Source organism: Notechis scutatus, chromosome 1 (assembly GCF_049901735.1).
Source record: "Notechis scutatus isolate UNSWTSFEM ecotype Mainland chromosome 1, rNotScu1.2, whole genome shotgun sequence".
Lineage (NCBI taxonomy): Eukaryota > Metazoa > Chordata > Lepidosauria > Squamata > Elapidae > Notechis > Notechis scutatus.
The window spans coordinates 164,450,567-164,475,604 of NC_142009.1; the positions used below are offsets into that span (position 1 = coordinate 164,450,567).

At 37.0% G+C, this 25,038-nt stretch overlaps 1 protein-coding gene across 1 annotated transcript in view; it reads left to right on the forward strand.

Annotated features, from left to right (window-relative positions):
• Positions 1-23,071, forward strand: part of ABCA12 (ATP binding cassette subfamily A member 12) — a 144,821-nt gene extending 121,750 nt beyond the window's left edge. Inside the window, exons 45-54 of the mRNA XM_087949413.1 lie at positions 206-474; positions 5,218-5,434; positions 6,028-6,137; positions 6,894-7,038; positions 9,551-9,685; positions 13,559-13,662; positions 17,686-17,778; positions 18,254-18,359; positions 18,931-19,068; positions 22,651-23,071. Coding sequence (XP_087805539.1) covers positions 206-474; positions 5,218-5,434; positions 6,028-6,137; positions 6,894-7,038; positions 9,551-9,685; positions 13,559-13,662; positions 17,686-17,778; positions 18,254-18,359; positions 18,931-19,068; positions 22,651-22,728 — 1,395 coding nt within the window. The 3' untranslated portion in view covers positions 22,729-23,071. The remainder of the gene's footprint in view (positions 1-205; positions 475-5,217; positions 5,435-6,027; positions 6,138-6,893; positions 7,039-9,550; positions 9,686-13,558; positions 13,663-17,685; positions 17,779-18,253; positions 18,360-18,930; positions 19,069-22,650) is intronic.
• Positions 23,072-25,038: the final 1,967 nt, after the last annotated feature.

Sequence of the window (25,038 nt, forward strand, 5' to 3'; positions counted from 1 at the left end):
TTAAGAAACATCAGACTAAATGGAACTGACAGAGATGACCAGGTATACCCTATATGTGACTTGCTAATGATTTACATGAAAAGGATAAATATGAGTCAGCAATATGCTATAACACAATCTGTTATGAAGGTTTTTTTTTTTTTAATGATAAGGTAATTTTGTAACTACAAAAGTACAATGACCAAAGATTTTTTATTTCTTTCAGGCCCTGCATGATCTTGCTGAAACATTGAGACATATTTTCCTGATATTCCCACAATTCTGTTTTGGTTATGGGTTAATCGAATTATCTCAGTATCATGCCCTGATGGGTTTTTTGAAAGCCTATGGAGTAATTTACCCTGATAAAACATTTGAATTGGACAGGACAACATCCAAACTGCTTGCGATGTTCATTCAAGGAACTCTGTTTTTTACAGTCCGCCTCTTGCTTGATGATGGAACAATTCAGAAAATGTGGCATAAAATATTACAGTAAGTAACCATATATGTATGTGGAAATTCTAAAATTGCAAATAAAACAAGGAATTGACAAAAAGTAAGTTGCAGAATATAAACTTGCTGTAATTTATTGTTTTAACAGGACTTTATAAAAAGCTTTGTTAAATTAAACTGGTTAGGCTTTTTATTAAATTAAGATTATGTAGTAACAGGAACTGTCAAGTTTATGTTGGCCCATTTTGCAATGAAGGGGCTACAATCTCTCCTTTCTGCATCAAATATATGTGATTAAGGAGTTGCTTTATTACAGTGCTAAAATGCCAGAAATAAGAGAGAAATTCATCACAGCTCTTGATCCACAAAGCAGTTTAAACAAATAGTTGTTGTGTTTTAATTTAATCTCATCTGAGTGCAGATTAGAATAATCCTCATAATATTCAGTCTAAGCATAGGCCTTACCAAGTTTCAGCAATAGATGGAAGCATCTGATTTCTCTCACTTGAACCCAGATACTATAAACGGTCAGATTATTAGGATGGGAAATTACAGGGGAATTCCAAGGCTGTAGGCTATATGAGTTTAGATCACACCTTAGCTGAAGTTAAACAAAACGCAGCAATATGTTTGTTTCTTTGCTTGTACCTCACCTTTATTATTTTTTACAAATAACTCAAAGGGGTGAATATATTCAACATGCCTTCCTACTCCTTATTTTCCTCACAGCAACAATCCTGAGAAGTGGGTAGGGCTGCAATAAAGTGACTGGCCTAAAATCACCCTGCTGGCTTTCATGGTTAAGGCAGAACTTTATTTATTTATTTTATTTATTTGATTTGTCAATTGTTTACAAGATAATAAGTACAAGTGTATACATAGTTGTTAATATATGAAATGGGTACATATAAGAAAAATAAAAGAATAAGAGAAACAATAGGACAGGGACGGTAGGCACGATGGTGCACTTATGCACGCCCCCTACAGACCTCTTAGGAAAGGGGTGAGGTCAATAGTAGACAGTCTAAGGTTAAAGTTTTGGGGTTTGGGGAAGAGACTACAGAGTCGGGTAGAGTATTCCAGACATTGACCACTCTATTGCTGAAGTCGTATTTCCTGCAATCAAGTTTGGTGCGGTTTACTTTGAGTTTGTATCTGTTGTGTGCTCTTGTGTTGTTATGGTTAAAGCTGAAGTATTCATTGACAGGTAGGACATTGCAATGTATGATTTTATATACCATGCTTAAGTCGGACCGAAGACGGCGTAATTCAAGGTTTTCTAGTTTTAGAATTTCGAGTCTGGTGGCATAAGGTATTCTACAACGAGTAGAAGAGTGGAGAACTCTTCTTGTGAAATATTTCTGGACTTTCTCAATTGTGCTAATATCACATACGTAATAAGGATTCCAGACTGATGAACTGTATTCCAGTATTGGTCTAGCAAATGTTTTGTATGCTCTGGTTAGTAGTGAGATATTACCAGAGAAAAAGCAACGTAGGATTAGGTTAACAACTCTTAATGCCTTTTTGGCTATGTAGTTGCAGTGGGCTCTAGCACTTAGATCGTTAGAGGTGAGTATTCCCAGGTCCTTTACAGAGCTTGGGTCAACAAGATCTTGACTATTCAGTTTGTATTTTATTTTCTGATTTTTTTACCAATATGTAAGACAGAGCATTTATTTGTTGAGATTTGAAGTTGCCATATGTTAGACCATTCAGATACATAGTCTAGGTCTTTTTGAAGGGTAGTAGTATTGTCTGTGGTATTGAACAGCTTTACATCATCAGCGAAGAGAACGCAATTGCTCTTGATATGATCACAAAGGTCGTTTATGTAGATTATGAAGAGAGTTGGTCCTAGAACACTGCCTTGGGGAACACCACTATTGACAGGTACTGGATTTGATAGGGCGTTCCCGATTTTGACCATTTGTTGTCTGTTTGACAGGAATGCTTCTATCCAGTTATTTAGTTGTCCAGAGATACCATAAGATTTTATTTTTAGGAGTAGTTTGTCGTGTACCACTGAATCAAAGGCTTTACAGAAGTCTATGTAGATTGCGTCTATTGCTTTGCCCTGGTTGAGTTGTGTAGTCCATATGTTTTTGCAGTGTAAGAGTTGCAGATTACAGGATAGTTTTTTTCTGAAACCAAATTGTTTATTGGAGAGTAGGTTGTTTGTCTCTAAATGGAGGATGATGGATTGGTTAATAATTGATTCCATGACTTTACAGGTGACGCAGCATAAGGAGATTGGTCTGTAATTTTCAACTAGGCTTGGGTCTCCCTTTTTGAAGATGGGGATGACTGTGGCTTGTAACCATAGGTTAGGTAAGGAGCTGGTCCTGAAAGATTTTTCAAAGATTATGCTTAGAGGTTTGGCTATGGCAGTGGATAGCTTTCTTAAGAAGTAGGCACATATTCCATCCGGTCCAATAGATAGAGATGGTTTTAGGTTGCGTAGTGCTTTTCGACGTTGTCTACTGTAAAATCGATATGTATTAGATCATTGTTGTTATCTGTGGTACGGCTAGGAAACATTGGGCATGATCCATTACTGTTTACAAACACTGAGCCGAAGAATGTGTTAAAGATGTTGGCTTTAATGGTGTCGTCGCTGCAGTCTTTACCATCGGGTCCTATCAAGGAGGGATGGACCTTGAGTCTTTTAGTTTGTTGTTTACAAAATTGTAAAAAGCACAGGTGGAATTGGTGCTTAGAAGGTTTTCCTCTTGTTTAATGTGATAATTGGTGCATTCGGTCTTTATCTGGTGGCATAAATTTTTGTATCGGTTTTTGAAATTAGCAACGTGACCAGATTTGTTTTTCCGCCATAGTGATCTCTTTTTGGATTGAAGTTTCCTTATTGATATGGGTAATCTGCTTTTTGTTTTGTTTTTGGAGTTGTTGTTGGAACATATAGTTTGATGACTCTTTTGACTTCAATTCAGGGTCTCCCGCACCAGATCAAACTGGCTCTCATAATTTTCAAAAGAGAAGCATGGGTTTCCCACTTAAATCAACGGAATTATTTTGATTGAACTATGTCTATAATTGCAATAGTCTTTTTGTCTTCCATTTACATGTGTCCAATTCTTTGAGACTGCTAGGAGAAATCTCTGCAGTTTTCTTGGGAAGATTTTTTTCAGATGTGGTTTGCCCTTGTTCCCTTCCTAGGGCTGAGAGAAAGTAATGCAGGGCCACCCAATTAACCTCATGCCTAGGGTAGGACTAGAACTCATGGGGTCCTGGTTTCTAGCCTGATACTTTAACTCAGGGCTTTTAAAAACTCGCAGCTGGCAGGCTGGATGTGTTATGTGCTGGTTTAGTAAAAGCGGGGGAAAGTTGCAATATGTCACATGACAACACTGTGACAGTGCAAGTTTGATACCCCTGCTTTAACTGCTACACCAAACTGCTTCAGACTTGAGAAACTTCCTGAAATACGTAATAATAAAATCCATAACATTTATGGATTATAAACTTTCTAACAGATAGGAAGCAGCAGGTGAAGCTAGGTAAATCACATTGAATACCTGTTCAATTAGCATAGCTGTCCCCCAGGGCTGTGTGGTCTCTCCATTACTCTTTTGTCTCTATACCCACGACTGCATCTCAAAGGATCCGTCTGTTAAAGTACTGAAATTGGTAGATGATACAACAATCATTGGTCTAATTCAAGATGATGATGAATCTGCATAAAGACAGGAGGTTGAACAACTGGCCCTGGGGTGCAGCCAGAACAATTTGTAACTGAACACACTTAAAACTGTAGAAATGATAGTAGATTTTAGAAGGAGCTCTCCTATTCTACCACCTCTTCCAATATTAGACAACACAGTATCAACACTAGAGACCTTCAAGTTTCTGGGTTCTATAATCTCCCAGGACTTGAAATGGACACCTGACATTAGAACCGTCATTAAAAAGGCACAACAAAGAATGTTCTTTCTGTGCCAACTCAGAAAGCTCAGATTGCTCAAGGAGCTGCTGACACAATTCTACACAGGAATTATTGAGTCTGTATTTTGTACTTTCTATAACTGTCTGGTTTGGTACAGCAACTAAACAAGACAGGTACAGACTTCAACAGATAGTTAGGACTGCAGAAAAAACAACTGCAACCAGCCTGCCTTCCATTGAAGATCCTTATACTGCACAAGCCAGAAAGAGGGCTGAGAAAATATCTACAGACTCCTTACATCCTGTTTCAACTGTTTCAACTTACATCCTGTTTCAACTGTTTCAACTTTTCCCTTCAGGACACCACTAAAGGGCATTGCATGCCAAAAGAACTAGACACAAAGACAGTTGTTCCCCCCATGTCATCACTCTGCTAAACGCATAATTCCCATAGCACTGCCTAAGGATAACTAAGCATGTAGTAGGACTGTATTACTATTATCCTTCTCATCTTTCCTATTATCTACTCCTATTGATACGACTATCACTTTGTTTGTTGTATCTTATATTTATGATTGTATCTTATGATTTGTGCTTTGTAGCTTTGTTGCTTCTATGTATACTGAGAGCTTATGAAACACCAGAGACGAATTGCTTGTGTGTCCACTCACCCTTGGCCAATAAAAATATTCTAGTCTAGTCTGTTATTTGTATTTGTATTTTCATTCCATTCCATTCCATTCTGTATATTGATTGGTACTGAATAATTGAATTTTTAAAAAGCTTCTGCAAAAAACTCATTGTATCCACAAAAATATTTCATAAAACAACATTTAAAAATAAGATAATACTAATATGATTGATTTTAATTTTTGACAGATTCTTATTTAATAAATTGCATGGTAAGTCTCCACTCTACCTTGAAGACATTGTTGGGGAGGAAGACAAAGATGTCCGAGCAGAAAGAGAGCGAGTGACACTGGGCTTGTCAGATTGTGATGTGTTGCAGCTCCAGAATCTTTCCAAAATCTACCATCTTCCCTACAGAAGGGTTGTAGCAGTAAGAAATGTCAACATTGGAATCCCAGCAGGAGAGGTAAGTTGTTAAACCAAAAGTGGAAAGTGGAAATTATCAGAGGTAAACTCTCTTAGTATGTCTGTAGTTACTTACAAAAAATTGTGCACAGTTTAAGAGGCATCTTCAGGCATTAATCTGGACATATCAGGCATATACCGCCTGCTCATTTCTCTTTTTGCCCTCCTTATGTTAGCAGTAGCAAAAATATATAAATGTAACCATTTAAATAATACTTTGCACATGTTTCATGTGAATCAAAATCTGCTAGGCATATATCTTACTCTGTATCAGGGAGGCTGATCCAGCATAGAACACAATCATTTCAGAGATTAGATGGGAGGATTGCAAAAAAGATGAAACATTCATCTGAATGTTTCTGCTGCCCCCCCCCCTTTGAAACTGATATTTTGCTAACTATTTAAGTTATGAATGCATATAAACATGCTGTTTTCGATATCTCCTGGGCTTTCTATTTTGTTTGTTTTAAACATCTTCTTTTATTAAAATTGCAAACATTATGGATAATATGAAAGAATATTTGTTTTTTGAATCTATTTTAAGTCAAGGAAACTACAAATGGATTAAAAATCATGTGATCTTTCTTCCTCCAGTGCTTTGGCTTGCTTGGTGTGAATGGGGCTGGGAAAACCACCATTTTTAAAATGTTGACAGGCGACATTGGTCCAACTGATGGAAGGCTACTGATGCAAGATGAAACTGGGTATGAAGGATGGATTCATTCCCCACAAAAAAGTGGAGCAACTTAGCTGAGAAAATAAATCCAAAATGGAACAAAATAATTTATGTTAAAAAGAAATCCAAATAGAATTTTCTATTACTTTAGTGACACTCATTTCTGTAATGCATTTTTAGCCATAGTATAAGTGATTGAGGCCATGTGAAGCTTAAATCAAAGTTTTGTTAAATTATAGCATTTCTAAGTAATTCATTCAACAATATTGTTTTTAATAAATTTAATAAATTCACAAGAACTACAAATCACAGTTGCCTGTCTCCCACCTCAGCTGAATAATTATGTGAGAAATGCTTAGCCGCAAGTGACTTCCCTGGTGTTCTTATGCCACTCTTGAGAATGAGGCCTTAAAATGGAAATGCTAAACAGACATCAAAATGTGGCCTTAGACCACCCCCCAATAAAACCCAGTAAGAAGACTGGCATTTTACAGACTGTGATTAAAATGATCAAAATGATCAAAACTCATGCAATACGTTGATTGAAGCCAACATAAATTCATGCTTTATACAGTAAATAGGAGATTATCCATAAATGTGGCTTTATCCAAATGCAATCTCAGATGTATAGAAGACAGATACAATGAGACAGCAATGTCAGGGACGTTTTCTCTTTCTACTGCACATGTTTGTTCAAGTATTTCACATGGCTTCTTGCTATGTTAACTTTTAAGCACTTTTAAGAATCATTCCAGACTTAACAAAAAGAATTTTTGCAACTCAGATCCTTAAATGAAATTGATGATGCACACCGTTCACAATTTGGATACTGTCCTCAAGAAGATGCTCTTGATGATTTGCTGACTGTTGAAGAACACATGTATTACTATGCACGATTACATAGCATCCCAGAGGAAGATATTAAAGGGGTATGTAAAATTCAGATTAAGTAGAAATATCAGAAGTTTGCTGGGAAACTACCAAGTAATGCGGGAGTTTTGCTTTTAAGAAGCTATGTGTAGCTAAATACATATTTTGGACTGAAAGCTTCCTGACTACTTAATGCAACTTCTCAATGGGTTCGATTTGTCTCTTTCTTCATTTTAATTATTAGGGTTTGTTCAGGATGAATTTTCAAGAACATATCAGGTTTCAGCTGCATTTGGAAGCTGCTTTGATGGAAGCAGAGGCTAGAATTTGGCTGCTTATGCTTAATCGTTGACTATCATTTTTTTTTCCAAAGGGCCTACTCTCGTCATCGTGGAGGATGAATTTCATTTTTCATGGAAATGATCAGCATTGACAAAGTTAACATTAGGGCTCTCTTCACCACTTGTAACTTATTCTAGACTATGTAACTTTTAATAGGTCAGGGGTGTCAAATTCAAGGCCTGGGGGCTGGATCTGGCCCACGGGATGCTTAGATCTGGCCCACGGGGACACCCTGAAAACAGTGAAGGACCAGCCCACAGTGCCTCTGCCAGTGAAAACGGAGCTCCATTTTCGCTGACAGTGGGTTGCAGGAGGCTGTTGCAGCCAAAAATGGTGCTTGGGAGCCCATTTTTGTTGGCTGAGCACTTGGCCACCACAGGCGCCCCCAACATGAGTGATGCCATGCTGGCCATGCCCATCCGGGCCCACCTGAGGTCAAATACAACCCTGATGTGGCCCTCAATGAAATCGAGTTTGACATCCCTGTTCTAGGTTATGTGAAAGTCAAATCCTTCTTTTTTCATTTCAAGTTTTTATTTTTATAGCATTCCAATTTCAGTTGAACAGTGTGTTGTCTGGGTACAAATATTTTTAGTATATAATAATCAAAATGTTTACAATAATATTCATTACATTGATGTTAATTATAGTAGTATCAATAATAATAATAATAATAATAATAATAATAATAATAATAATAATAATAATAATATTTACGTAACAAATTCATCATACCTTTCTTATATCACTGATCCTATCCATCTATTTCCCTGTATCTAGCTCCTGTTTTTACAGCTAGCCCAGGGGGCTGCAACTTTAAATTCTCAAAGAGCCATTTGGACCAGTTTCTCACAGAAATAAAACACACCAGGAGCCACTAAACCTGGGTGGGCGTGGCCAACTTGATGTCACTCACTCCCACCCAGATCCCCTAGCCACATCTACCCAGCCACAAAACCCTTCTCTCTCTCTGTCTCTTTCTCTCCCACTTCTCTGTATATCTCTCTGTACCTCTCTGTACCTCTGTGTCCCTCTCCCACTCTCTTCCCCTCTCTCTGTATATCTCTCTCCCCTTCTCTTTCCCCCTCCCCCTTTCTTCCCCTCCTCTCCCCCTCTCTATCTCTCCCCCACTCTGTCCCTCTCCCTCTCTTATCCTCTCTCTCCCCCTCTCATCTCTCCCCCCTCTTTGTATCTCTCTCTCTTCCTCTCCCTATCTTCCCCTCTCTCTCCCTCTCTCTCCGTGTATCACTCTCTGTGTGTGTATCTCTATGTCTCTCTCTTTCCCCTCTCTGTATCTCTGTTTCTGTGCCTCTCTCTCTCTATGTCTCAGAGTGTGTATGTCTCTCACTGTCTCTCTCTGTCTCTCTCTCTCTCTGTCTCTCTCTTTCTCTCTCTCTGAAAGCCGTGGCTGCGCCAAGCCAGCAAGCTCTCCTTGGGGCTCTTCGCTATTCCTTTTATTTCTTTTTGGAAATCCAGGCTGACCCTCCTCCCCTTCCTTCTCCTTCATGAAGGAGGCTTCATGAAGGAGGCTGTACAAGGCTGCTTTGCTCCTGCACTAAAGCTCCAGCCATGTTCCCCCCTCCGCAGCTCTTCAGCTGAGCGCGGAGGGCGCAAGCTCCAACTTGAAGCAGCAGGAGGTGAAGGCTGCCTTATGCGCAATATGGCATGAAGGCAGGTAAAGTGCCATTTTGTTCCTGCACTAAGGCTCTGGCGAGTGCCAAAATGCAGCTTGAGGAGCATCTCCCCATGTGTGCGCACCCTCCCATCCCCACCACAGCCAGCCAGGGGGTCACAAGAGGTGAAGGAGGGGAAGGAGGAGGAGGGTCGCCCAAAGGAAAACCTCCGCCACAGCTGGCTCTCGTTCTTCAGCCAGCCCGGATTTCCAAAAAGAATAACTAAAAGGAGTAGCGAAGAGACCCACGGAGGCAGTAACCCTAACCTTAACCTTTTCCATTTGCTTGTTATATATTGCCTTAATCATGTTAATAAATCTCTCCCTAAAATCCATAATTTTTAGTTGTAACAACATAAATTGCCAGTTTACATTGTCAAATGCTTTCTGCACATCCAGAAAAATCAACGCCATTTGTTTTCCAGGATGTGCTTCATAATATTCCAATGTGTTTAAGATCATTCTCAATTTGTCTCTTAGGCAGGAAGCCATTTTGATCTGAATGTATAAATTCATGTTGAAGAATGATCATTTTTCTGAATCTCTTTTCCCCACAGATTGTATTTCACCTTCTTTATCGACTTAATCTCATGCCTTACCGAAGTAGAATTGCTTCTATGTGCAGCTATGGCACCAACAGAAAGTTATCGACTGCTCTAGCCCTTCTGGGGAAACCATCAGTTTTGCTATTGGTATGAAATACAAACTTTATTTTGTGAGGAATTATTATGCTTTTTCATATTCTCTGTGTCATAGTCTTGCAAAGTAGTCTTGCTTTACAACACAGTTTTCTTTTCTTTTTTACTTTATTTTCTAAAGTATCCTCTATTTAATACTCAAAGGTTATAGGGATAAGCAAGTATTTAGTTTCCTTTTGTTTAATTTAATTTCATTTCATTTAAATTAAATCATGCTTCCATGATTTCCATGCTTCTGATTTAATTTTAAATTTTCTTTTCATAGTCGAGAGAGATATGGATCTAGTCCATATGTTCTGACAATATTTATTTATTTATTTTTATTTATTTATTTGATTTGCCAATTGTTTACAAGATAATAAGTATAAGTGTATACATAGTTGTGAATACATGAAATGGGTACATATAAGAAAAATAAAAGAAGAATAAGAGAAACAATAGGACAGGGACGGTAGGCACGTTGGTGCGCTTATGCACGCCCCCTACAGACCTCTTAGGAAAGGGGTGAGGTCAATAGTAGACAGTCTAAGGTTAACATTTTTGGGGTTTGGGGAAGAAACCACAGAGTCAGGTAGAGTATTCCAGACATTGACCACTCTATTGCTGAAGTCGTATTTCCTGCAATCAAGTTTGGTGCGGTTAACTTTGAGTTTGTATCTATTGTGTGCTCTTGTGTTGTTATGGTTGAAGCTGAAGTATTCATTGACAGGTAGGACATTGCAATGTATGATTTTATATACCATGCTTAAATCAGACCGAAGACGGCGTAATTCAAGGTTTTCTAGTTCTAGAATTTCAAGTCTGGTGGCATTAGGTATTCTACAACGAGTAGAGGAGTGGAGAACTCTTCTTGTGAAATATTTCTGGACTTTCTCAGTTGTGCTAATATCAGATTGCACAATTTTGAATAAACATGTTGCCACATTTGCTTAGCAGTTTTACAAAATAAACTATTAAGCTTATATTTTCCACCACAACTGCAAGGTGTGTATAATCTGTAACATTTTGCTACCCATGATTTTGGAGGCAAGTAGATTATGAACCTACTTGTGGTGGGTTACTTTACTCCCTTGTCAAAAGGGTTATCTTTACTTTACTCTCTTGTCAAAAGGGTTATCAAGTTCTTCCCATAACTGTCACCTTCACTCCTTCACTCAGCATTTTTGAAACTAGTTTCTCTTCAGCCTTCAAATAAGAAGCCTCACTTTTTCTCATTGCAAGGTCTGGATAATAATGGAAGACCTCCAAGTAGAAGAAGACCTTTTGTTTGTTGATTGGTTTCAGTCACTTCTCCCCATTCTCCAGAAGCCAGATCATGTGGTGACCCATTAGCTACTGAACTACTTGTACAGTTATTCTAATATATTGAATCTAGGTAGTTCCACAAGGATAGAATAGGACCTCTCTGTACTCTGATGCTATTTCTGCCCTGTTTTGTTCCTGTGTCTTGAGCTCATATTAATTTATTGTCCCCAATAGTAAAATGGGAGCAAAACCAGAGAATACAGCCAATCACACTACTTATAATGAAGGGCATGCTCACCAATCAGGACAACTTGATTCAATAGGATTATAAAAGAGGCAATACAGATAGGATACAGACTGGTAATGGGAGCAGTATAGTTTTATTTATCAAATTTATATGCTACCTATCTCACAGTTTGAGCCAATAAAACAAAATTATGCTGTCAATGTTTTTTTATTTTTATTTATTTATCAGATGTAGAGATTGCTCATCTCACAAAGCAACTCTATGTTTTATGTTGGCATACAAGACAACAATGTGGAAATGAGCACTTACCATAGTCAAAAAACATATTGTAAATAAATTAATGAGAAAGGAGTGCCATATAATAGTAGAACAGTAATTAGAAAAGGACCTGAACCAAGTGTCAGTGGGGAAAGTTTCTGTAATGAATTAGGGAGCAATTGCTTTCCTAGGGAGCATTTAGCCTCCTTTCTGGCTATCTACAGGGATCCCCAACCTTTTCGGCGCTGCGACCCGGTTCCGGCGTCAGCTGGCGCCAGCGTTGTTCAGCGTCAGCTGGCGCCGCCATCTTTTTGACGAAAAATCACTTCCGGTTACGTCACGGAAGTGATTTTTCGTCAAATATGGCGGCGCAGCGCTTCTGGTGAGCTTTTTCGGGTAGAAATGGCTTTCTACCCAGAAAAGCTCACCCGCTGGCGCCGCCATCTTTTTAAAAATTGCTTTTTTACCAAAAAGATGGCGGCGCCCAGCAACCAGCGGCCGGGTAAGGCTTGTTCATGACCCGGTACCGGTCCGCGGACCGGCGGTTGGGGACCCCTGGGCTATCAGACCATAATTTCTCTATTTGAAAACTATCAGCAAATATTTTATATCTATCACAGCTTTCCATTTTTATGTATTTGTATTACTACATTTACTTTCAAGCCTGATCTCATTTATAATATTAAGTGCAATATTAATTTCATATGGTTAGCATTGACTTCAGGTTTGCCATTAAGGTTTTTTGACATCATTATTTTACTGCTGTTTTTGATATAAACCCTGAATCTTCTATACTACCCAAGGTTAATACAAAGATCTATGTTGAATCTCCAGGGATTGCTCTTATTTAGATGAAATTGTGGATCCCACCCCTTCCTAGAAACTCCTACATTCATCCAGGTTGTTTCAATCCCCTCTCCTGAGTACATCAAAGTTATGGACAACCACAGTATTTAGATTAGCAAACATTGGTGCATTAACAATAGATAGGCAATGCAAACTAAATGCAAAAATATAACAAAAATCTCAAGATCTATATCTTGAAATGGCTTTCTGTATCACTCACCTTACTCATAGGTATTCCATGCCTGCAGCAATACTGAAATCACACAAGCATTTTTTATCCAGTAATTCTGCATTTTAATAGTATACGTTGTTTCCTTTCAGTCTGTATATTTAAATAGGGAACACATCACACTGAGTGATAAAAGAGAAATATGCACATGACATATTTTTCATCCTATTACTTGTTAGGCAGCGGATAAGCTTGTTGGCATAATGGATTCCTTCTCTCTTTGGTATGCTGTCCATTTCCCACACCTGTTCTGGTGTGTGGGGAGAACTTTCAAAGCATATTCAGAGGGTTTAGTATAAAAAGGTATATATATAGTATATTAGTATATGTATGGTATTCAGCTTTGTTCGGGTATTTTCCCACGTCATTATAGTTGTGCTTTTAAAGTTGTAGCAACGTTTCGGCAGAATCTCATCTGCCATCATCAGGCTTCTATATAGTGTTCGTCTATATTAGTATAGTATCAACTTTGGTTGCTATCTTTTATGTTTATGTTATACTACAATATCTATAACATACTCCCATAAATAACAAGTGCTTGTATATATGGTATGATCTCTAGCCTCACAGCACCATACATGTATTTGAAACTACAGTAGGGTAATGACAGGTTCCTGAGTTTTTGAGGAGAATTCAGAAAAGGAGGAAACTTCATTCTTATTTTCTTTGTTTTCAATCAATAAAAGAAAAATATAAAAATAACCAGTTAGATTTCAGATATAACGGATTCAGCTCATCCATAATTAAATCAGAAGCTCACCTTTCCTAGCTAAGAACTATTTTTTATTTATTTATTTTGTGCGATATCATTTTTGTTGCTTAACAATGAAGCTTTACTCAATAGGAAGATGGCCTTATTCACAAGCAAGTGAAGAATTTCACTGTTTACCATAATATAGTGGGAATTATGCTGTAAACCTTTAAAATCATGTTCAGTAAAAATGTGGGAGGAGCTAACAGGAAAGCTAGTAGTGCTTTTACAAATGTTAAAAAAATGTTTTTCTTAACTTGTAATATTTGTTGTCAAATGTTTTGATTTTAGGATGAGCCAAGTTCTGGTATGGATCCTAATGCAAAGAGGCATTTATGGAAAATCATCACGGAGGAAGTGCAGAACCAGTGTTCAGTGATACTTACTTCACACAGGTATAATATGTTATTTGAGGCATAATAGCAATAGCACTTAACAATAACACCAACTCTCTCATTTAATGACTTTAGTGTCAATATATAAAATACAGCTAAAAATTAAAATAGGAAATTAAGGGAAGGAAAAAGAGAGGGGGAAAGAAAATATGAGTTACAAGGGAAGAAAGAAAAAAAGCAATTGACTTCTGACTCTTTTTAGTACAGTACAAGATAACAATATTCCAGCCTTAACTTTTTACTTTTACCCATTAGTATATAGGTAACCATAACAACAAATCTATCTAATCAGCAAAAATAAGGTCAGAGTTTCCTTTTTTTTCATCACAAGCAAAAAATCCAGAAGTGATATTCAAATGAATAACATAATTAAATATATTCTTTGAATAAAACAATCAATTTAACCATTTCTGCTTTATATTCCTTGCTGTGGAAATAATATGTATTTTTATTTGTACTTAATAATCTTTGTAAACTATCACCATTTATATTAACAAAATTCACTGTATTCTTTCAGATTCTTTAACCTTAAAGGAAAAAATACTTTTTTTCATCCATTTTAAAGCACTAAACCTTTCTTTAAAACCTTTCTTTAATCAAAACTTTCGAATACATCTTTTTTAAACTTCCTCTTAACATTGCATAAAGCTCACCATTAAATTTAGATTACTCCCTCCAAATTATCCTCATAGAATAATTTTTTTCTTCTTATATACATCCTTTTTAAAACTCCAAATATTTCTTTAAACTAATACATCTTTTTTTTTTTTTAGTTTCTCTTAACATGGATACTCTCAAATATACTCATCACCCTTTTTTTTGCATGCAATTTTATAAAGACTGTCTCTTTGTTCCTTTTGAAGATCCATAGGATCCATTGGATTTCAAAGTTGGAAGGTTCAATTTATTTGGTAGAGACCAGTGGTGGGATTCAATTTTTTTTACTACCGGTTCTGTGGGCGTGGCTTGGTGGGTGTGGCAGGGGAAGGATACTGTAAAATCTTTGCTGGTTCTTTGAACTACTCAAAATTTCCACTACCATTCTCCAGAACAGTCAGAACCTGCTGAATGCCATGTCTGCTCTGGAATGTTTGTCAAGTAATTATAAGCTTCTCTTTTTCTCAAGGATTTCTCAACCTCAAGGATTTCTCAATGAGACACCTCTAACTCTCAAGACTGGGAAAACAATGGACAAAGAGCTATTGACTTAAAAAGGCAGGAGGAAAGCCTAGGATTTAAAAGCTGAGATTAACATATATTTAGAACTTGACTCCTGTATTCTGCAGTAAATATAACTTCTGTGCAATTTCAGCTTACATATTTGTGCCAAGTCTGAGACACAAGTATGTTATTAAGTGTTAGTGATTATGGCATTAAAGCTATACATAGTTTTAAATCCCATTTAAAGCTATGATTTAAAGCTATGACTACCAAGAAAACAGATTTAAAATGTATACTTTTGATAAATAGCCTATGAAATAGCTAACTTTCTCTTCTTGATGCCTGATTACCCAGTTCAATATAAATATTATGGCTTATATTTAGAATAATTGCTACTTTCTTTAACATTTAATGTGTATATCTACTATGGAAACTAATATCCAAGGAAAGTCACAACAAAATTACTACATCAGGGGTGGGATGCTACCAGTTCTGCCCAGCTCTATAGAACCGGTAGCTCTGAAGAGCAGCAGACATTGAACCAGTTCTGTGTTTGCTGCTGTATGGTCCACCTGCCCGCCCGGGCTCTTACCTGTCCTTTATTTCCTGCTTTTTCAACCTCAGCTGCTTTGTGCGGCACAGCTGAGGTTGAAAAAGCAGGAAAAAAGAGGCTTTTCAAACGTTGTGCATCTGCGCATAGCGCTTTTCAGCTTTCCGGGCGGCACAGGTTAAGATTTTTTACACGCACGCGCAGCAAAACGTAGTCACTGTACCAGCAGAAACACTGATTGAATCCCACCCTGTACTATATCTACATGGAGGGTAAGCTGTGGGGCAGAACTGGTAGCATCCCACCCCTGATGTAGTACCATTAAGGACTACTCATTGAATACTGCAGCCAAAGTGGAGAAAGTAATAAAATCTGGAAAGGAATGTCTTCAACTGTCTTCATTTCCAAGTGGGAATTAAGCAATTTAAGGTTATGGTGCAAAAGTTCAAAGAAGGCAATGTGTTTGAGGATATTAGTTCAGCTTTTTTTTAAATCCATCAGTCTCCTTACAATTGTAATGGCGAGTCTAACTCAGAGAATTTTGATAGGCCTCTGCATACTTGGGATCACAGAACATTGAATGGACTGAAGTCCTTGACCTCAAATGCTGTAACGAAGTTTCTCTCTGGGATAAGCCAAAGGCTAGGCTGAAGTGAAGGAAGGCTTGGCTGCCCCACTCTGCAGTTCTTCTGAGTGAATGTCTCTACTAAATAAATTGAACTCAGAATGTCTCTACCAGAGGTGGGTATTCAGCAGGTTCTGACCAGTTCTGGAGAACCGGTAGCAGAAATTTTGAGTAGTTCAGAGAACCGGCAAATTCCACCCCTGACTGGAGATTTTTCAGTATCCTTCCCCTGCCACGCCCACCAAGCCACGCTCACAGAACCGGTCGTAAAAATATTTGAATCCCACCACTGGTCTCTACCAAATAAATTGAACCTTCCAACTTTGAAATCCAATGGATCCTATGGATCCTCAGAAAGAACAAAGAGATAGTCTTTATAAAATTGCATGCAGAAAAAGGTAAAAAAAAATATGATTGAACCTATGTGGTAGATTAACATTAATTAATTAATGAATAGCCCCCTTGTCTTCAAAAAAGCTTTATCATGAAGTTGTATATTTTGTTGTTTAATGCCTTTGGATAGAAAGAATTCATTATCTGATCTAGCTAATTGATCTTCATCACAATAGAAGATGGGAAGACTATTCTTTTCTTTAAAATCCATTCAACTCCATTCCTAGATCCATATAACTGATGCACAGCAGAGTCATTGTTTGGCCAAGTGCAGTATAGATGTATGGTACCCTTGCTCTTTAATGGACTCTACCCAGCAAAACTGCGATAAACCAAATGTGCCAAGTTCAAAAAAACAGTTGCAGCATGAGACTAGAATCACAGAGAATGAACCATTTAGATGAGTCCAACTCCCTATTTATGCAAGAATCCAAAATGATCCCATTTGGATTAGTCTGTACTTAAACACATCTGGCAGGGGAACCTACCTTGAAAAGAGGTGCCATGGTTGACTCGCTACACATCCCTGCTCACAAACAGACAACAGTAACAGGATAGTGGAGGGAAGGCATTGGAATGTATGGGAGATTTGGGAGGGACCTCTGGAATGCAAGTGTGCCACCTGGAGGCATGAGACAGACCCAAACCACAAGGAACATCCAAGACAGACAGGCTGTTTCCAAAATAAAGCAAGTGCAACTGATTGGTGGACAATGGACAATGGGAGGTCCAGGTGGCAGGGGGAGGGAAAAAATGTCCTATGTTGTTTGCATATGAAAATGTCACAACTGGCTTTTCTACTTCTGTAGCCATAATGGCTTTTCAGCAAAGTTATACTCTTGGAGAAAAAAAAAATGTCATGTGAGTTTCTCTTGCTCTTTAATGCAGTGGGATGGTTGACAATAGGTTCCATTATTGAGTAGTAAGACCACTAATTTTGAGTAATTGCTGTTAAATTAATAGAAAACATCTATAGGTAAACATCTACCCAGTTCTGGTATTTTCATCCTAAGAGAATTTCCCTTTTAATATTTTATTAGCCTATCAAATAGTTCCAATACTTCTTCCAAACCTTGTGGAATGTGATTCTTACTATCTTCTCCATGAGAAAATAATGCTTCTCATAACTGGATTGTATACCTATCTTGCAAACTTGTCAGTCCCATCTTGCTGGTTATTGATCGATATATAAGTTGGGAATTTTTTGAGAAGATTGCAAACAGCAAGATGTGTTCTAATCATCAGGCATTCTAGTTGAAATGGAATTGAAAATGCAATTCCTTTTGGTTTTCAGCATGGAAGAATGTGAGGCTCTCTGCACACGCCTGGCTATCATGGTAAATGGACATTTCCAGTGCTTGGGTTCATTGCAGCACATAAAAAGCAGGTTGGTAAAATATTTCTTTTGTGACAACTTTTACTTTGCCACCTAATTGAGCAAGCAGTAAAGTGTATTAGAGCAATTTTTGCTCTAAGGGAGGAAATGGTACAAACATTACCAAACAAGTAATGTTTTAGCTTTGTGGATAAGTGAACCAAGGTGATATAATGAAGTTATTGCATTCTATAACATCTTTTTATCATAACGTAGATATTCAGAGCAAGATTTGTCACATTCAAATATCAAAGGATGAGCATAAGACATAGCATAGATAGGAACTCTACCTATACAAACCACTGATGCTGCAGCATTTAGAACATTCGAACCTTCTGAAATTTGAAGCTGACCCAGATCCTTAATGTGCGTTTGGTTGTACTAGAAATTATGCTTCATTTGGTTTTCTAGAAGTACTGCTTGGGATTACTAGAATTTTTATTACACTTTGAATCTAATAAGTTATACTTTTCATATTTTCCTCTAGATTTGGAAAAGGATTCACTGTGAAGATGCATTTGAATAACAGTGCAGACAACATTGAGAAGCTGACTCTATTTTTACAAACAAACTTTCCAAATACATACTTAAGGGTACATATTTTTACGTATCTATACTGTGAAATGCCTGAATGTCACATTAACAACTTAGAAATCTGGTTACATTTCTTTGGGCTGCAGGGAGATTTCTAACATGATGAAATATTCTTTCATGCGCTTAAATCAGCAGAATTCGAGGACCCAGATTCTTGGTGGCAATATTCTGACTCTGTAAACCAGAGAGGACTGTAAAGCACTATAAAGCAGTATATAAGTCTAAGTGCTATTGCTATATCATTAAGGCTAAGCTAAAGTGCAAAAAAGTGCAATGAATATTTTCATAGAAGAGAATGTAATAATGTGAGTGCCTATTGTCTAGCCACAAACTAAAAAGAGGCCAAATTATTCTTGATTAATGCTCTGATAGAAATTATAGCATCCTGAATTAACTGTAACATTCACAAGGTAATATTATCAGCCAAATGTTATCACATTTGTTTATAAAATTAAAGTACACAGTGTGTTTTATAGGTTTTTTTTGGGAAATTGGAAATATGTTGTCAGATGGACATCAGTATTTGATTTAAAAATCTGCATTTGTCTGCATTAAATCTTATTCATACAGGACCATCAACTGAACATGGTGGAATATCATATCCCAGTGTCTGCCGGAGGTGTAGCAAACATATTTCAACTTCTAGAAATGAACAAAGCAGTTTTTGAAATTAAACACTTCTCTGTGAGTCAAACAACTCTGGAAGAGGTAAGCAATAAATTTGTCTCATTTTTTGTTGATGCAATAGAAATAAACTGTAAGAAACACATGTTTCTGGATTGCAACTCCTTGGACATTGGATCTTTTTTCCTAGTTTGAGGCAAGATAACTTAATAACTGTTACCAGCAATATGTGAAAAGCATGACTTGTATAGAATGCCTAGGAATCTATAGAGTGTGATATTTTTAGGCAAAGTATGAAATGCCTGTGTTATTTTAATATGTTATATGCTTTCTTTGGCATTATATATAATACCTAGGCATTATGCAGAATGTTAAGACCTATTTAGGTAAAATATGAAAAGAGAATCATGAAAAGAGTCAGGGTTAGAATTAGCCTAACCCTAACTCTTTATTGAAAACATGTATATGAAAATGAAAGAAGAAAAGCAAACTGAAGTACAGAACTTTCTTACTGAAAAAAACAAAGGACCAAAGTACTCAGAAAAAGCCTAGGAAAGATTCCATAGATGAAAATTCTAAAGGGGAAAACAACTCAAGAAGTGTTAGAAACTCTGAAAAATGTGATCATAAAAGCCCTGTCTAGCACAATACGACTGAAAAAGAAAAATAAGAAATTCAAGAAGAAACCAGCATGGCTGCACAAAGATCTCTCTAATAAACTGAAAGACAAAAAGGACAAGTACAAAAAAATGGAAAGAAGGACACACAGCTAAGGCAGAATATCAGCAGATAGCCAGAACCTGTAAAGATGAAGTCAGGAAAGCAAAGGCTCAGAATGAACAAAAACTTGCAACAAAAGCCAAAGACAATTTTAAAAAGTTTCTTTCAACATATTAAAAATAAGAAAAAAGTCAGGAAACAGTTGGTCCACTAAAGAGAGAAGATGGCAAGGAAGTAACAGGCAGTAGGGAGAAAGCAGAACTGCTTAACTCATTCTTTTCATCAGTCTTCATGCAAAAAGAAACTATAGCCAAACCTACTCAAAAAATAAAAGACTACTGTAAAAGACAGAGTAGAAAATAAAAATTAAAATAAGCAAGAAAATGGTAAGAGACACCTATGTGATCTTGACAAATACAAATCACTGGGACCTGATAGATTACATCCCAGAGTTTGGTTTTTTTTTTTTTTTTTTTTTTTTTTTTTTTTTGGTTTTGGGTGTTTGGGGGTTTATGGTTTGGTGGGGTTGGGATGAGGGGAAATATAAGAAGAATAAAAAGAAGAAAAAGGGGGGGGGGGGGGGGTGGGTGGGGGTTGGTGCCTTTTGCCTTCCTGAAGGAGTTGGTGAGTGCTATCTCAGAACCATTGTACCACATCTTTCAAAAATCCTGGAGCACCAGGGAAGTACCTGAGGATTGAAAAAGAGCTGATGTGGTTCCCATCTTAAAGAAAGAAAGAAAAAGCTGAGCTAGGAACCTAGAGACCAATCAATCTACATCAATACCTGGAAAAATCCTGGAAAAGATAATCCAAAAACAGTTCTGCGAACAACTAGAAGGAAATAAAGTTATAACTAGTAGTCAGCACAGGTTTGTTAAAAACAGATCATGCCAAACCAATCTTATTTCATTCTTTGATAAGGCAACTAAATTAGCAGACCAGCGAAATCTGTGGACATAGTATACTTGGATTTCAGTAAGGCATTTGACAAAGTAGACCACAGCCTACTTCTTAGTAAGCTGACAAACTGTACTCAACGAGTAGTCCTTAGTGGTACTACATGTACACGGAGGGAAGTAAGCAGCAGGGTACCACAAGATTCTGTCTTAGGCCCCATACTTTTCAATATCTTCATAAATGACTTAGATGAGAGAATAGAAGGGGAACTCATCAAATTTGCAGATGACACTAAGCTGGCAGGAATAGCCAACTCTCCAGAAGACAAGCTCAGGATCCAAAAAGATCTTGACAACCTTGAACTATGGGCCCTATCTAAAAAAATAAATTTTAATGGAGAGAAAGCAAAAGTTTTACATTTAGGGAGGAAAAAAAATCAAAGATATAAGTACATATTCGATGAGACCTGGCTCAAAAACAGTTAAGTGTGAGAGGAACCTTGGAGTCAAAGTAGATGATCATTGAATGTGAGCCAGCAGTGTATGGTCGCAGGTAAAAAAGCTAAGACAATCCTCGGTTATATAAAGAGGGGCATAGAATCAAAATCACATGAAGTATTAGTACCACTTTATAAAGTCTTAGTAAGGCCATGCCTGGAATACTGCAACCAATTTTGGCCACCACACTCCAAAAAAGATGTTGAGGCTTTGGAAAAAGTTCAAAAAGGAGCAACTAAGATGATCAAAGACCTGGAGATTAAAATGTATGAAGAAGGGTTCCAGGATTTGTATTTGGCTAGTCTAGAGAAAAGAAGTGGGGTGACTTGATAGCAATATTCCAATATTTGAGGGGCTGCCCCAAAGAAGAGAATTATTCTCCAAAGCACCAGAGGGCAGGACAAGAAACAATGGTTGGAAACTAATCAAGGAGTGAAGCAACCTGGAATTAAGGAGAAACTTCCTAACAGTGAGAACAATTAATCAGTGGAACAACTAGTCATCAGAAGTTGTGGGTGCTTCATCACTGGAGGTTTTAAGAAAAGACTAGACAGCCACCTATCTGAAATGGTATAGGGAGGCTGGACTAGAAGACCTCCAAGGTCCCTTCCTATTCTATTCTATTCTATTCCATTCCATTCCATTCCATTCCAACCTACTTGTTGTAACAAGGAAGGATAGAATGGCATTTTAGCGGGAGTATTTTATACTTTGCCAGTGTGCCTTTTGGTACTACATAGAATGCCTAGGAAATGTGTGAAATATTAAGCATTTCATACTTTGACATCCCATTTTTGACATTCTATAGATTTCCTGGGCATTTTATGCCAAATTTCACACACTGATGGTAACATAACTAAAGTTTCCTGCCTTATAAGTCCATTTCTAAATTTTCTTGAAAATTTATAAAAAAGCAAATTAATTTGTTTTTCTTTTAAAGTATTCTATCTCACTTTAGTGAATCTTCAAAATAGCAATATCTTAATAAATTGCTATTACAAGATAAAACACTTATTAACTTTTAAACGTTACAACCTGAATATTAATATATTCAGTATTGCTAATGAACATGGACTTGGAAGAAAAGGTAGATTTTAGCCATAAGCCTAGTAAATAACACTCTTGATCTCTGGGGAAATAATTCCGAATAAAAGCACCCTCATCTTAATCTCCAAAGTCATTTGGAGGACAGAGCTGAAATACAACTTCATATGCACTCCATCTCTGGGTGTAATATAGCCCCTAACATAGGAATCAGCTATTAATACTAACAAGAGGCAAATGAGTTAATTGGCTTTGTCTGAAATTCTTTCCACCCAATGTCTAAAATTCATTTAGGTTGAATGTTACAAATTTGGTAAAATAAGAGCTGTCATATAAGAGGTGTCTTAGCAGTACCTGCAGATTTCTTCATTCTTGATAAGCCTCTGTTTTATTTTCACAACCGTAACATGAATTTCACACTTATAGTAGGTATAAGAAATCCATTTAGAAACTCTCTGAAAAACAGAATGTGTTTAATTTCATGTAATATGTTTTTTTTTCATTTTAGGTTTTCATCAACTTTGCTAAAGCTCAAACTAGCCCTGATATTTCAGATGCAATCACCTATACAAGTCCAGAAGCTTAAGGGAACATTTAACTGCTATACTAAAGCTTTATGCCAAAACTTCTTGACTACTGTATTAAAGCTTTTCTTTGCAAGTTATTTTATCCATATTGTACTCTAGACCATGAATCTAGGCCCTTCCCTTTATATCAGATTGGTCTTTACTTCTTTCTCAAGTTTTTTTTTTTCATACGTAAACAATACATAGCAGATACAAATATATTTCTCATCATGTATTTATGAAATTCTTTCCATGCTCCAGTTCCAAGAAATATATTCTCAGTGAAAAAGAAGAGCTGCTTTGTGTTAAGGAATATAAACGAAAAGATTGCTATAGAGAGAGATTATGACAATGTTAAATAAATTTTTTTTTAAATGACTGCATAATCTGTTAATTTCTCATCTTTGTATAGTTCTTGGCAAAAGGAAATGTTTGTAAAGATAGAAAAGTATGGAGATATATAGCAAATAATGTGGATAAAAACTAGTTTTAGGAATATTTTCTTTCCTTTAAATGTTTTAAATATGTGCTCCTTAACTTTGCATAATGTTGCTTACCGGAAGGGAACAGCAACATGATGGCTATGGGTTTGTGAAAGTCTGGCAAATGATATTTCTGTCACAATGCCCAAAATTTGGCCACCTATAACATATTCTACTTGGAAATTTGGGCAACATTGTATTATATTAATTGTGGCCTCACTATTTCATATATGTCTCTTTGTAGTAAGAACTTTTTTCCTTTGGAAATAAACGAAAGCATACATTATACTCTGTAAACATACATGAATATTAACAATTTGTTTTATTTCCTGTGCATCAGTGGAGAATAAGAGGACTTTTATTGCAACAGGATTTGCAAGAAGTTTCACAAGACAGGGAATTGTGAATTACATTGCACATTCTATTGGTGAGCTGGAGAGAGGGCAGTGATTTGCTCAAAATGGTCTTTGTCTATTTTGCATATTTCAACATCAGTGAAAGGGAAAGCAGTCAGAAATCACTGCTTATTTTAGAGTTACCCTGTGGTAAGATGGGCAGCCAATAAAATCAATCAATGGAGCAATGGAGAGGAAATGTAGAGTAGAATTGCCCTAAAAGTTACAATTGCATTTAGTCAAATATCTTCATGCTTGATTCCTAATGACTTCAAAATCATGTCCATGCAATTATCTTGCTAAGAAGATAAAACAAGTTAGTGATTGTCTTCTGGGATGTTTTTCACTTCTAAAACTAGGTGTGTTGATGTTGAGCTTCTGAGTCCAGACAACACCAACTGGGTTACAACTATTGAACAACTTATAGATATAGATGTAGTACACATATAAATATGCCATCATTCTGTAATGCATCTTAAAATTGTACAGTCAGCATCCATTCACTTGCCATGATATAGGTGACTGATAGACAAGAATAGCAATAAGAGGAGAGAGAGTGTGTGTGTCAAGTGTATGTGTTTTCTAATTCCTCTCTCCAAAAGAAAAAAAGAAAAAAGAAGAACATAAGTCACCAGGAAGGAGGAGGAATCCAACCAGAATCATGAATTCTGATCCATTAGGAGTGGCATCTGTTAATAGGATACCCAAGATTCTAGTGTGGACTCCTCAAAGCACCACCTCAAATCCATGGTGACATTGGGTTGAGAATCTGAAGGCTGAGAGGAAGAAAAGCCCAAGACTGTGGGGGGAAAGTCAATGCTCCTTAAGTAAACCAGATAGTCTCTTGGGCAACTACAAAGATCAGGTGGATGAATACTTGGAAACTGCACTATGAATCTTAATACTTAGGTGTGACACAGTGTTAGGAACATCTAGCAATCCTGCCCTGAATCTTTGGATGTTGCTGTGGCTTCTACCTGATTTTGCCTAGGTTTATGCCTCTTCCATGTTTTGATCTAGTCAAAGTATGATACTGCCTTGATAGCCCATTTCTGCCTGCCTTTTGTAGCTTGGAAAATCTCTTTTTGCTCCCTCCCTGCATAGCTTGTGGAGACAGAAGAAATATTGCCATGGTTTTTGCAACATGTAAAAAACTGAAGAGACACTCGGCAGACAGTCAACAGACTCTAAGGAGTCAACAGACTCTAAGCACAATAAAAGTGTGTTATTACTTTTTGATGTTTTGAAACTCTTTAAAAAAAAATCTCTTTAAAAAATTAGAAGTCTTTTAGAGGTTATCTTTAGAACTTCTAAAAAGTTTTACAATGTTTATTATAGAAATACCCACCTTTGCTCTTCCTTTTTCCTGCAATGCGAGTTTCCCCCCGTCTCTTTTAGAAGGGGCTAAATAGCAATAGCACTTAGACTTATATGCCACTTTACAGTGCTTTAC